The sequence below is a fragment of the Anticarsia gemmatalis genome, chromosome 10 (genome assembly GCF_050436995.1).
Source record: "Anticarsia gemmatalis isolate Benzon Research Colony breed Stoneville strain chromosome 10, ilAntGemm2 primary, whole genome shotgun sequence".
Lineage (NCBI taxonomy): Eukaryota > Metazoa > Arthropoda > Insecta > Lepidoptera > Erebidae > Anticarsia > Anticarsia gemmatalis.
The window spans coordinates 2,106,519-2,121,429 of NC_134754.1; the positions used below are offsets into that span (position 1 = coordinate 2,106,519).

A 14,911-nucleotide genomic window follows, 5' to 3' on the forward strand; every position below is an offset into this window, starting at 1 on the left:
CCGTTTGATGTTTATATCTTTAAAATTTACAATATTTATTTATGTCAACAGAAAATTCTTGTGAATTATACACTTAAAATTCACAAGAATTTTCTGTTGACATAGAGTAAATAAATAAATCTTTACCTTTAGTGAAAGGTAAAGATTTACTGATTTACTCATTTATCACACTGACTATATTTTTAAGCGTTCAGTTAAAACAGCTCGAAACGTCTCAAAAAGTACTTTTTGGGTTTATCGCGAACAGACACACACGGCAAGGAAACTTTTGGTTTTATATTTCACAGTACCTAATAAACAAATAAAATTAGTATAGCTTACTTTAGTATCGAACTTTTCTCCACTAACCAGAAGTCATTGTTTGGATACATTTAAAACTATCTTTCTAACTACCAATTGCAATAAAAATCAGGGTATTCCCTATAATATCCAATCGTCTAGCTATTATCAGTAAATCAGTAGTTATCATTCGACCTCATTTCACACGGCACAAGTTATACGTTACAGTTACGACCTGTTTGTTATAATACTTTATAGCCAACTTTTAATTACCATTGTAGGTCGCATAAGTTGCAGTACAATCTGAATCGCTGTAATTCATATTATATTGCACATAAATATTTCACATTTTTATGTTGTATAGTAAAGTTAATTATAATGTTCTATTTAAAGGATCAAATGGTATGAACAAAGCTTTTACTACCCCAATAAGTCAATTCAAAGGCAATCAATAACATTGTTGATCGATTGATGTATAGAGTATCCTAATATTATAAATTAGTTTCTGCCCACGACTTCCTTTCCGTCCGCGTGAAACGATTTATTTCCCAAAATAAAATATATTCCAATTGATAATCCAGGTTACAAACTATCTACGTGTCTAATTTCACAAAAATGCAGTCTGTAGCTCTTGTTTGAAAGTATAACAAACATACATTTTATACTCAACATTTTGTGAGATTATAATATATGTAGGAAATCGTAGTCGTCGTAGTCACTTTCATAGCTAAAAACACACCAAATTAGATGAAAACTCTGTTGTATACAAATAACTATATACACTGCATTTTCATGCACAGCGTGTACGATAAAGTGATATTCAGTGTGAAGTCAAGTTCTTGTGTGAAACACTTGTATAAACAAACTAACTTGTAGTTCCAGTCATTTGTCCGCAAATGGGGCGACTATTAACTTGTGCTGCAGTTTAAACTGTTACCAAATTGAACACTATTCCGTATGTTTGAGTTTCAATTCTATTTGATTGTAACTTTGACTGTGTAAACCAATTTAATCATCAAATCCACATATATCCTCTGATATATATGCTCGAGTTTAGACCAGCACAGTTAGACATTATTCTATGAAGTTAGAAATGGACGTAGTATTATTCTACTATTATTAGTGGAACTGGATACTGTTTGCCTGCCTAAAGAACATAAAAAAATTGGAATTTGACTAACTTTGTTTATGACCTCTGTCATGCGCCGTAGTGCGTTGTAAATCTATTTATCAGCACTTATAATATCTATAAAAATTTGCAAACACTTACACCATACAAGGTTTAATCCAGCAGGAATTAAAAGAGACCTAAAGAAAAACTCACTAAGATTTTTTCCGGTAATTTTCAAAAGCACATAGTCGTACTCACCATAGATATCTGGTTGGTCCACTCAGAGTGGTACCGCCATGAGTTGGTGGTGTTGTCCCACACGTGCAGCCTGGACGGAAACCCCACTATGCGGTCGGGGAACTCGCGCCACACGTCAAAACTGAAATACATTACAAATACAAAGTTATTGAAGAAACCTGCTATAAAGAATATAAGAACTCTCGCTATAAAAGAAATGTGTTTCTTCATATTATTTCATCGCATACAAAGAGAAAACCATGCGTCGCAACTATTTTCTACCGCATTTGAAAAAATGAAAATAATTTTTCCTCGTATAACCAGTTAACCATTAGTAACTTAACTTAGGCTTAGCAGTTGAGTTCCATCACAATCATATTTCAAAATTGTCATGACGGCTATAGGAACAGTTGGTCAGTCTTGCTCTCCAGTATTTTAAAATAGTCTTAAAGTCTTTGCTTTACTTGCTTAAAAGTTGCTTAAAGTCAACCGTTAAACTACACGAGTGACTGACCCATTGATCTAAACATTTTTAAACATTAATCCAGCAATATCGTCAACATTCATATGCAACTTAGAAATTTCACTTTTTGAATACTGTTTATTTGCAAATATTTTTCCTTGTGCCATTTCCTGCATCTGCTAAAGCTTACTCCCCCGACAAGCGCCAGTCTATGTCAGACCTTATTACATTACCATGCAACACCACACTACATAAAAGAGGGAAAAAAATGCTGGCAGCATGAGCGTTATACGAGCAATATTTCTAAATTGTATCTCAAAAGATTTAGTGCGGCGTCGTTTATGACGTCACATAACATCATAATGTAATGTCGTGCGGAAACGGTTGTAAACAGAGCTGGTCCGTATGTGACTATCAACAGATTATCGCACAGATACTGAATGTCAACGACCCCTGTATCTAAGTGTGCTGTTTCGTATAGATTATGAATTGTGTTGAAGGAAAAGTAGTAACACTTAACACGTGTTATCTGCCTAGATTTATTGATAAACAGTGTAGCATTTTTGCGGTTTTTTTACAGTATACCAGTTTGTTTTTCATAAGAGAATGCTCTTCTCGTATTTACAAAATACACTTTCAAAAGGCGAAATGAAGATTCGCGTGGGAATGCAAATTTTACTGATTCTTTACCACACAAAAAATACTTTGCTTAATCCAATTTTCGCTTTTTCAGTTGAAATGGACTTTCTTAATAATAGTAATGCAAGATAATGAATTTATTTATAGACTCACTTTAACATGGAATTATCACTCCAGTATTCTATAATTCTCGGTGCCTAATCATTTACCTGCAACCTCGTCACTCTTTTTTCTAACCAGTCACTGTCCCATTGCTGGGCTTGGGTGTCCTTTCAAACGGGGAAGGGATTAGGATTGGATCCACTCACTCGTCGCTATGTCGAGTTTAGGAGTCTGTTGCATACCCCCAAAAAATTTGGTCAACAATTTTAGGCATGCAAGGTTAATACATCACTTTTGTTATAATCAAATTCAACATTAGTGTACTCAACATGAAGTCGCTCAAAATCTGAATAATCAAGTACCTATACAACAGCTTAGCAACTTTACAAACCTTTACATAAATCAATAAAAAATATCTGTATCAAGACTCCGTTGCTAAGTAAGTTAACGACACACATATCATATGAGATACGAATACAGGGAGAAGTACAGAGCTTTATTGTGTTATAACATTGTTTATTCAAGTAGGTAATAAAGATGAATCCGTTCAGTGGAGTGGTGTTATAAGGTGCTTTATAAACAATTACTAATCCACGTACGGTAATATTTGAGATTCAATGTGTGTCGGCTTGAAATATGTCATTAAAATTATAACCTTAGTCTTATAGAAAGTTATTAAGTGTTTATAATTACTGTAATTTTCTAAAAATTGGCTAGGGTAACTATGTCAAATATGTCTTTGAAGATAATTTAAATAATGTCTTAATTAATTTATTTTTAATAATGAAAATAATTTTATTATTCATTTATTCACTTGAAATACAACTACGGTATGAGACAAGAGAAATGAGATCAAAAAATGCGAGACGGTTTTGAGTAACCTATTAAAATTTTTGGTGACTACAGATCATAGTCCAGCATCTAGGTATTTAGAAACTAAGCATTAGAATATTCATTGTAATATAAAACAAAACTACAATAGACCTATAATAGAGTACAAAAGAACTAAAATGTTGTTCCTCAAATATACCCTAAACTTTTACTATCCTATCCCTGTGAAAACAACGAGATTACAGACCAGAGGGATTATACTCGAAACAATCTAACAAGTAATATATCAGGGGTAATTCCCATATGTGTGAAATATGAACAAAAAGCGTGCAAATTTCACAAAACGTTGAGCCGGTGGCACGTTGTCTCTAATCGGTCGTGTACCCCGCAATGGTTGACTGACGACGAAAGCGCAACAATGTTATTGTTGTTTGCTAACAGGGTTGCCAATATACGAAAACGTTTTAGTATTTTGTAGATTTTTTTGTACATAGTAACGTGCAATTGGTATTATTGCCGCTAGTCTATTCATACACAATTCCATATGTGTAACCGTCATCACATTTTGCAAATGGGAAGAAAACATTTCTACCATTATTCATCAGTTAAACAGCAGTTAAAAAAGTCACTGAAAATATTGTCCAAAGCAGCTTGTAAAACTTTGATACTAAATAACAAAAACTACAGGAAAGAAAACGGATGAAAAAAGGCGATAAAAACAAGGATTCCTGTGTCTGCCGTTGGAAGTTTTAAAGGGAAATACATAAACATAGATTTGAGTAAACTAGCTGTGTGTTTCATTAATAAGTTGTTCTGTACTTGTTATAAAATAAGAACAAATCACATTTATTCCCTTACAATTCACCGTACCTTGAAGGGACGCGAGCTCAACGCGCATCCGTGAATTACAAAAGTAAATAAAAAAGTAATCAAAACTTTCGTCGGATAACCCCGATTCTATGTTCATCTCATCTACGCCAATGAGATGTTTCATTAGAGCGAATGAGAGAGAAACAAATGTATTTGTAAGCCGAGGCATTTTACAACGACCGTAGTCAAACATATGGAAATCTGGAGAATTGAAGGTGAGATTAATTTTGTTGGCTAAAATCCTTCGTGTATATGGCAAACTAAATAAATTCTTCTACCATTTCATAAAACCACTGCAAATTAAATCATGCTTAATCATAACATAATATACAGCTGCCTTACATCGTCCAAACTTCTTGACTCACATTTACTTTTATATTTGCAAGATTTCGATTTTCTATTTAAAAAATCAGGTGCGAATATATCCACACCTTTTGACTAAATAATGACGTATATTTAATCCAAAAGGGAGCAGGCCTACGCAATAAGCCTGATATAATCCCTAAATCGGGTTTGGGCAAGTTTATTTTCGGTCGAGTCCATTACCAACACACATTGATCTCATTTGAACTGAACAGCGAACAGTACATTTTATGCCCAGTCCGCATTATTCTAGGTTTCATTCCAGTGGTCTAATTAGTGCCGATTATAACAGAAATAATGTAAATTGGTACGGAAATGCGCTGTGTTCTATGAACAATGTAGTCCAGTAATTAGATTCCCAGCCTACTCTTCATGTCTAGAAAATGATAATGGCAATTGTGCTGGAATACCTGCCCACGTCCGATCATTAATTTCTGCAAAATCAGTGCTAGCCGAAATGTTGGTAGTAACAACATTTGTTCTGTTGATTTCCGAATGCATCCAATAAAAGGATGCAGGTTTATCATGATGATGACATGTTGATTTCAATGTGTGTGTATATTTTTATTACTAGTTCTACGGGTAAAAGAAAACATCGTGATCAAACCTCCTTCTTAAAGGGAGTCAAGAACTAAGCCTTTCCGAAATAAGTTTCCAAAGGAGATCCTTGCACAGCAGTGAGATTGTAATGATATATTTTTTTCGAATAATCATTCTCTTTAAACCACCATCGCGTTGGAACCACTATTATTCAACAGTTTCTAAACTGAAGTTAGAACATAACAATCGCCGGTCCAGTTCTGCGATGGCTTTAATAACTAGAATGAAAAGCTACTAGCATAACGTGAACTGGGCTTTAGTGCACAACTTGTGCACTACAGCGCTATCTAATATTGATAATTCGATTATATTATTCAATTAGGCGCCTCGGGCGAAAGTACTTTAATTCTGTTTGCAATCCACAAATGAATGTTCAATTTGTAATTTAAGCTTTGTCTGACTCATTATTTATTTAGTCGCCATACGCCTCAGTTTTAGGGATGGTTTATTTAAAACGCTCTTCTATTTAAGTACTTTAAAAATCGATTTGAAGTACCCCGAACTAAAACTGTAGGGACGTTTGAGGCCACTGTTAAAGATTTCCACTACTATAGCACAAGTTGCCGCTTTGTAAGAGAGTTCGCGGCGAATTGAGAACCTCCTCCTATTATTGACGTGGATTAAAAAAGAGCTGGTAGATTAGTTTTGGTTTCATACGTCCGTGATAAATATATTAAGTCTTCTGATATAACATATACATGCTAAATACAGGAGTCGCTTTAAAAGGTAAGTAGCGATAGTTAGATGAAAAGTTAACTAAAACCGAAATGGCTGGACAGTTCCTGCGTCAAAAAGTTCGTATTTTTCCCTTAGAGGCAGGCAGAGACCAAAGAATGCCACTTACAAATTTATACTACATATTCGGAAATTAATTACGTCGTTGTAACCTCTTACATCAACGAGTAAGTAATACCCGATACTGAAGATATTTCGGGGCAAGATTAAACTCATAACATGTTCTACTTGGCGAACTATTATAAACAAGGTTTATTGAAGTTCCAACTTGTCTCTTGAACAACGCGAGGGTAAATCACGTTATATTAATGTTTTGTTATTGTTTTATATAGAACTAGCGGACCCGACAGACGTTGTCCTGTCTACACGTCTTCAATTTGAAAATTTTAGACCTTTTTACATTGTCCAGCGGACAAAATTGTGAATCTAAACCATTCTCAGATCCCCTTGAACAAACACAAAAAATTTCATCAAAATCGGTCCAGTCGTTTAAGAGAAGTTCAGTAAAATACACACTTACAGAAGAATTATATATATAGAGATTTATCAGAAGATACACTTAAGTACTTTATTATTTACTACGCTTTTTCCCGCAGTACAGTACATAATACTCGCCTGTATTTATTTCAATTTAAAAATACTTTTGCATGTAAACTTTTTGCCTGCCAAATATTACATCAATACACATAGGTGAACAATTAATTGGACCAGTCATTAAAAGCTTAATACCTAGACTGACGATAAAGATAATTTATTTAATATCAGTATGAATCATAATACAATTCGGATAAGTGAAAGATCAAGGAAAAAGAATAAAAAATAAAATACCAATCGCATAAATCATTATCTATAAAAGTATCGATTGATATTCCGTTTTGAGGATTACTTTATGTTCATCATTAAATTTGTATGTTTGTACAATTCTGCAATAATTCAAGCTAAGTAAGACTTTTTTTACAGAACAGAGTACAATTACTCAACCGATTTAAAGAGCAACAAATGCACAAAGGAAAACAATCGATAGTACATTTTAATATGTTAGTAGTATTAGAACTAGGGAGCACTGAATACTGGTAGATTAAAATAAAGCCGTGCACTGTACGAACAAAGCAATGGGTATAAAGGAATATAGTAATACTAGCTTCTACCAACTACTTCGTCCGGGTGAATAGATTTCCCGGGGTAAAGAATATTCTATGTTTTAATCTTGGTTATGAACTGTTCAGTAGTTTTTGCGTGAAGGAGTAAGAAACATACATCCATCCTCACAAACTTTCGCATTTCACTGACAAACAGTATCCGATGTGTTAATTTAGGTTATAAGCTGTATGTGTATAATTTCATAAAATTTCATGAAAATCCGTTAAGTAGTTTTTGCGTGAAAGAGTAACAAACATACTTTGGCACTCATAATATTACTAGCGTCTAATCGTGACTTCGTTCGCGCGAAAAGATTTTACGGAGTAAAAAGTATCCTATGTAGGCTATAAACTATTTTTGTACCAAATTTCATGAAACTCCGTTTAGTAGTTACCGCGTGAAAGAGTAACAAACATATATCCATCACAAACTTTCACATTTATAATATTAATATTGTAGAATGTATGTATACAAAAGGAGGGTAAAATATATCCAGAAAACAATTGTCATGGACCGTAGCTGCTATGATAGCAATTCGGAATACAATTAATCGGTTCATTGGAATATCGATAATTAATATGAATTTATATTTAAAACTAGCTGTCTACCCGCTGATTCATATTATTTGGGAATTTCCCGCAGGAATAAGATATTATCTCGTGGTTTAATGTAGAGCGTGTCAATTTATACTATACCTATAAAACTTGTAAAACAGGCGTAACAGATTAAATTGCTTTCGAATTAATAGTTTGTATATGATATTTAATTACTAAATACTAAATTACTTTTTATTTGCAGAAGTCCAGCATTCTGTATCTCAGATTGGGGACAGCAGTTGGTGAAGCAACTAGCCGTCGCGTCGCACGACGAAAATCAACCCATGTAAATCCCTTTTGACGAAATGATTAACTATTTATAATAGACACATATAAAGTGCCCCTTAAGATATTAACCCTAACAAGCAGTATAGAAGAGAGTAGTATGAATATTTATTCTATAGTGTAACATTAGCATAGATTAAAAATCGAGAGACATCCATAAGCATCGTGGCGTGCTAAATGTCTTTTATTCATACTTTCATTGTTTACGCGTCACGGCTCTTTGTACACTTGAACATGTGCAGTTTCTTATATCGCCCGTAGATTTGTGGCTACGAGTGTGATTACAAACCATTCAACTACATAATGCTTCAGTAAATAACGACAGCAATCGATTAGAACGAAGTTAATCTCTATAAGAACAGCACGCTATGGCTTGTGTAGGTGTTTTCTACTCTTGTTGATTATAAGTCTTCAGTACTGATTAAATTTTATATAAAAGGTCTTTATCACGATGAAAATCAACAGCCATTATCGATCTAACTCGTTCAAACATAATGTTGTGCTACCTAATTTTCGAACACATGTTTACGAATTTTAATCAAATTTCGCTGATATTTCAACCATGAAGCCGGAACAAACATCACAGTATCAGCATTTATAATATGAAATAGACAAACACGTAAATAAATGTTACACGTTTATCAGAAACTTGGTTGTTTACGTTTTTGGATATTCAATAGCAATGTTCGGAAATTCCGAAGACCCGAAATTTTGTGGGAATTTATGAAAATTTTGTGACCGCGGGCCGTGGTCGTCAATGTAATAGAAAGCTATTTACTACATAGGGAAAAGGGGAACATTGTACACATTTTGTTCACGAACCGAAAAGCTGTGTTTTATAATAATTAGAAGGAATAATAATGAAATTAATAACCTTTATACTTTATACAGTCTTTCTCGTCATAGAAAATGAACATAAAATTCAAATTTACTTTAGTTAAAGTTTAATTACAACGTGTAGTATTCAAGTATTCACTTCAGAAAAGAATATAATTAGCATTTGTTACTTTTGTAGTAATTTCTAAAAGAATACTTGAAGTCGGTGCTAAGGGTCGGAGAAGACATAATTTTTTAGTCGCCACTTGCAAAAACGCGGGAGCGTGTCGAGAGGTTGGACCAGGCCTAAGCACTTACTATAAAGGATGGTAAATATAAATATCTAGCAGACAAAAAACTCGTCGGGCTTAACATTGTATAGTATAGAAGGTATCAATATTTTTTATCCAATGTAAAAACGAAGGGTGAAAAATATTTTTGTAACTTAGAATACATGATAATTTATCTTTGGTATCTCCCTTTCAGTAACTCCATACTGTTTATTTCATAGATACAGTCAAGAATAGCAGATAAATACTACACTGGCTGTGTATTAATCGATAGTACGCACTCGATTTGATTGCTACGTTTCTATGAAAGCGCGAGAATTTGTGGAATTCTGCGTGGATGAATAAATGCTACGCTATATTCACCTACTAAATCAAGTTTATTTCTATACCTACAACATAGATTGACACTATTTTTTACAAGATGAAATATATTGTCGAAAACTTCGAGTTTTTTGTCGTTTCTTATCTCTCACGAGCCACAGCTTTTCCGAAACGGTGGTAGATTTAAAATATTATGCCAATTTCAAATAAATTGTTAAACATTTATGAAATAAAACATTTTTGACTTTTGCTTAGTATATTTGGTAACGAAAATGCAAGCATCTATTAAATAATTCGTCGTAACGCGGTTTAATAGTGCGCGTGCGCCCGAGATGAGTAATATTCAGAGCTGTACTATTTACTCTGCGTCATACCAATAATATTCCACCACAAAATATTAAATAATAAAGCGAATTTAATGTAATTGTTGTCTGACGCGACGCTTGTAAACCCTTAATTGTCGGTTTATTAGTTTGAACTCTTTGCACCGACTCACACTCAGAGGGCAACGTACATTTCAAATTAACTTTATTACAAATACATATTATAGTAACGTTGAAACTTCGAGCTAAGAAAAACATTGTAAAACTGTGAAACAAAACCAATTACTTTAAAATAAATATGCTTTAATATTTTCTTTTGAAGTGAATGACATCTTAAATTCGGACGTCGAATAAGTTTTTAGAGGTGAAATTGTTGACACGACATCTTTCTACGAGTTGGTTGATGAATAGGTAAGTAGATGTTGAGGGTTCAAGTAGCGTAATTTCACTGATCAATAATACAGACGGCTAGTGAAAACCTTTGCGTGGACATCTCAAAGGAGTGGTAATGTTTTTCAATGCAAATGTGCTCTGTGGAATCTCGCACGTTTACTATAATTTACATCGGCACCGTGCGCGCACACAGCGAAAACATGATTGGTATAAGTATAAGATGAGACAACCACGTGTAAAATTGAATTTATCACAATAATAACCATAATTACATACAATCACAATATTATTTTTATCCATTACGACTTGACTTTTATTCACTACGGGTCCCAGACACATTCCTTGTGGCACACCCACAAAATACTCAATAATATCGCAACCAACGAGAAAGATCCTTGGAAACGAAATCCCTGATTCCCTAAAGTAATAATATATTAACATCATTTTAATATAACGCTCCACAAGTCCACAGTTATACTCCCGAACGCAATTTCAATCTACGGAACTTTTGTTTACTCTGCTTTACATTTAATTTTCTTTGCAACGAAATGATTCTTGTTATTGACATAGACTCATACATATTAACGGACTAGTGTAAGGCGTCGGTTTCGCTCGACTGGTCGCATACACTATCCACTAATGGGCGAATTGATAGTATAATGTGGAGATTGTTACTGTAGAGATGCTAATACAGCATTGTTTCAGTTGGAATACGTATGTAATGAAAATGTATAGCACCATATGCATTGAGCATTAATTAATTGTGTGGGTGCAGCCAACCTTATCTACTTTCATTACTGCCTTTAAAGTGAGTCGGTAGTGATCACAAGCGTATTGAGGATGCTAATCGGTAAGTACAAAAACATGAACTAGAAAATCAGGATATTAAATCCTGAGGCATCTATACTAATATTATAAAGCTGAAGAGTTTGTTTGTTTGTTTGTTTGTTTGAACGCGCTAATCTCGGGAACTACTGGTCCGATTTGAAAAATTCTTTCAGTGTTAGATAGCCCATTTATCGAGGAAGGCTATAGGCTATATATTATCACGCTACGACCAATAGGAGCAAAGTACCAGTGAAAAATGTTACAAAAAGGGGGAAAATTATGATTCTCTTATGTGACGCAAGCGAAGTTGCGCGGGTCAGCTAGTTGAGAATAAGAGTGGAGGATTTATCGTAATATTTAATAATGATGCAGTTCTAGTTTACTAAATATTTGTATGCTAATTTCACTAAACCAACTTCGATTGTCTCTTAAACTGTCATAACAGGGTCAATTTTGCCAAAACTTTGTTCTCCAGAGACACGGTGGTCGAATTGTTTATTACCTTAATAGTACCTTATCTTTGACATAGAACAGTAGCCTGTTGTCTATAAAAGCAACTAGTTTGTTTTTACTACAGCGATCTCTTAAAGCGTATACAACGGGCAGTTAACTGATAGTATCAAAACCGGCCTGCCTTCAAAATCCTCACACAGCGTGCGGCGCACAAACTGCTAGGCTCAGAAAAGCCTTTGCAGGTTACACAAATATTTGTTTCAGGATTGGCACCAAGGACCACAGAAAGCGCTCCGCCACTGCATCATTTAGCAAAGCAATTCGTGCGAAGTATCCTATTCAGCTTTACAGCCGTACTCACTAAGTTTATTTTATGGCCACTTCGTACAACTACAATATTAAACTATGCGATAAACAATAACTCTATAATCCAATAACTTGGTACAGTTGAACAGTTCGTGCACATTCCCCGATACGACGAAACATTCAGTTATTTCCTAAACAATCGGCATTGGCCAAACAACTGGGCCAATTCTCGTTCTACTTCCAAGGCCGCACGAAAAATATATCGAAGTCCCGGAATTTATGGCTCAAAACTTCATGCATAGTACACCGTTTTGTTTTTGTTTGACGCTTTTTCGAGGTGTGAATAAACCATCGGGAGCCACGTAAATATGTGAAAGTTATTTCCGACTTTCAACTTTCAAGGTACAAATTATGCCTTAGGGTTCCAATACCGATGTGAAATGTCTACAGAGTTTTCTGTTTAGGCTCCCTTTAATGAGAGGGTCTCGTCAACTTTATTTGCTTGTATATAATTTTGTTCCAGAATATGTTTGTACAATACTATTAAAGCTGTACATTTACATTAATTAATAAAGTTATTAGATTTGTCGCCGAGTTGAATGAGTGGCGCCGAGGCTAATTTAAACTGTTATTTATAATAGAAACTGGTTTCGTAGTTATTATTCGTTGGCTGTGGTTTATAGATTTTTACGTAATGAGTGTAATAAATATGTAAATTGTATAAATATCTGGTGGCAGATGACGGAGTGTCTTATCGATGTTTACGTACTCTGTGTTGTGAGGGTTTACGCCCCGACAACCTCTAGGCGTCCATACACAATAGAGCTGCGTCACTGAATACTAACAAGCCCTTTTCTAACACAGAAAGACAATATGTCGAACTCCTAATAATGATAACGTGTACGATGCATCCCCAAAAAAATATATTTCTGTCCTTCAGGTCAGATTGTACGATTGCCTCGTAAAAGCTATGAAGAAAATTGCAAGGATTTGTGAATTTTCGAATAAACTGCTGATAAAGTTAAGAATTTCGCAGTTGGGAAAATTAATTTATGATTTTACAACATCTGTAGTAGACAGTGATTTTAGCTGTTTTTGAATTAAATGCTGCACAACATCTGTAATTAATAATCCTGTGCTTACGATGAATATGACCCTAAGGCTACGTCTGTACTGACAGGCCGCTTGCTTAGCAACTAGAACTTAGCGGTTACCTAGCGAATAACTTTTTGAGAACGTTCTAAAATCTTTTCACTGAGCGCAGAGCACTTTTACTAAGATGTAAGTTACTAGTTATTGAGTGTTTAGCGAGGCACATGTCATTATATACATATTATGTAGCGTTATCTCCGTTGTTTAAAACTGCGGGGAAAATCTCTACCAATAAGATTAGCTGTATCCTAAAGCAGTTTTATGGGCGGAAATTCGTCTCGCAAACCACCTTGCCACCTCACACATGTATGGCAGAAACGCAACCTTAACGTCTTAATATGGACAGGCCTCAAGTTTCGCTTAGTTTCACAAATTTTATCCAATTCTAGAAAGAAAATGTTTTAAAGGTTACTCACCCAAACTCCAACTCGTCAGGGGTCAACATGACAATGTCGTCGTCAATAGTCAGTTGACATTCAGTCTCGATCTCATCGTACGGGAAGAATCTGTTCGACAACTTGTTCTCTTTGGTTCGAATCACTTTCAACGGTTTGTTGATAACTGGCCATTCGGATGCTGTGGACAAAGATAGACATTAGATTTTCATTGATTAGTATAATTATTCGCCGAAATAGAGGAGTATTTATAGGAGGTCGATAATAGGAAAAGGCAGGATAAACTAATGAACTGAGATCTGAAGCAAGATAATTGCAGATTCCAGGTTTCCATTTTCCAAAACTGTACTAACAGCGTCTCTCTACTGTACTAAAACCATTAGTTATAAAAGTAATGTCCGATTACGTAATATGGAAAAAAATTGTGAAGAAAAAAAAATTATGTCATCAATTTTTTTTTAATATCATAATGCACATCTTGGTTGGCATTCATTAGTATTTAGCAAAATATTCAGTGCTCAAAATACCACACATGCAGTCAAACATTTCCTCCATGTTACGACTAACAACCTAACGTACTTACATCATTTTTTGTAACACACGCTCTCGTAGTAAAAGCAGGGGTTTATCAAAGGCAACGTCTAGTGTTTCCGCCCATCAAGGATGCTTGCCGAAGCTACGTAATATACCAACTGTGGGAACTTGATTATGAACTTAATATTATCTTGCACAGAACACCCTGTATTAATTCTACGAACATTGTTAGTGTGATAAGTTATACTGGAGCACGTTATTGATTTCCCCTTTGGATTAGTTGCAGATTGCAAGTTATGGATACATTTTGATTAAATTATAATAAGCCAAGCTTTCATGCATCCAAATAAAATTTAGTTAAAGATCAAAATCGATTCTGTTTTTCATTAGACAAGTATTCCATATTCTTTTAACATCGGATCACTACTGAAACAGCTTTTCCGTTCACATGAGACTATTTTCAGTCGAACCAAATGCCTTAAAGCTGGCTTAGCGGCAACAATCTTTATTGACAACTAACCTTCGTACCCTCCGAAACACAAAGACACCCAGCTCATACGACTAATTGGCTTTGTTTTAATTTATTTTTAAACATATGTGTCGTATAGTCAAGCAAGGTTTCTTTGACTTTCATCGTTGAAGCTTACTACACACATATTTGGTTCGGCATTAATAGGCAATATTTAAACCGAATATGTGTCAATGAATCTTCGGGAAAAATGCCGCTCGACATCGCCGATTCGGTTTAAATACTGCCAAACTGAATACGTGTGTACCAAACCTAACCCATCTAAAAAGATCTCTTTATCTCCTACAATTTTCTTTGTCTCAAAATTATGCATAATAACT

The 14,911-nt window shown here is 34.6% G+C and overlaps 1 protein-coding gene across 1 annotated transcript in view; it reads right to left on the reverse strand.

Annotated features, from left to right (window-relative positions):
• The window catches only part of sotv (exostosin glycosyltransferase sotv), a 56,608-nt gene that overhangs the window by 9,568 nt on the left and 32,129 nt on the right, over positions 1–14,911 (reverse strand). Inside the window, exons 4-5 of the mRNA XM_076119147.1 lie at positions 13,550–13,709; positions 1,649–1,769 (exon numbers count right to left, since the gene is read on the reverse strand). Of these exons, the coding sequence (XP_075975262.1) occupies positions 1,649–1,769; positions 13,550–13,709 (281 nt within the window). The remainder of the gene's footprint in view (positions 1–1,648; positions 1,770–13,549; positions 13,710–14,911) is intronic.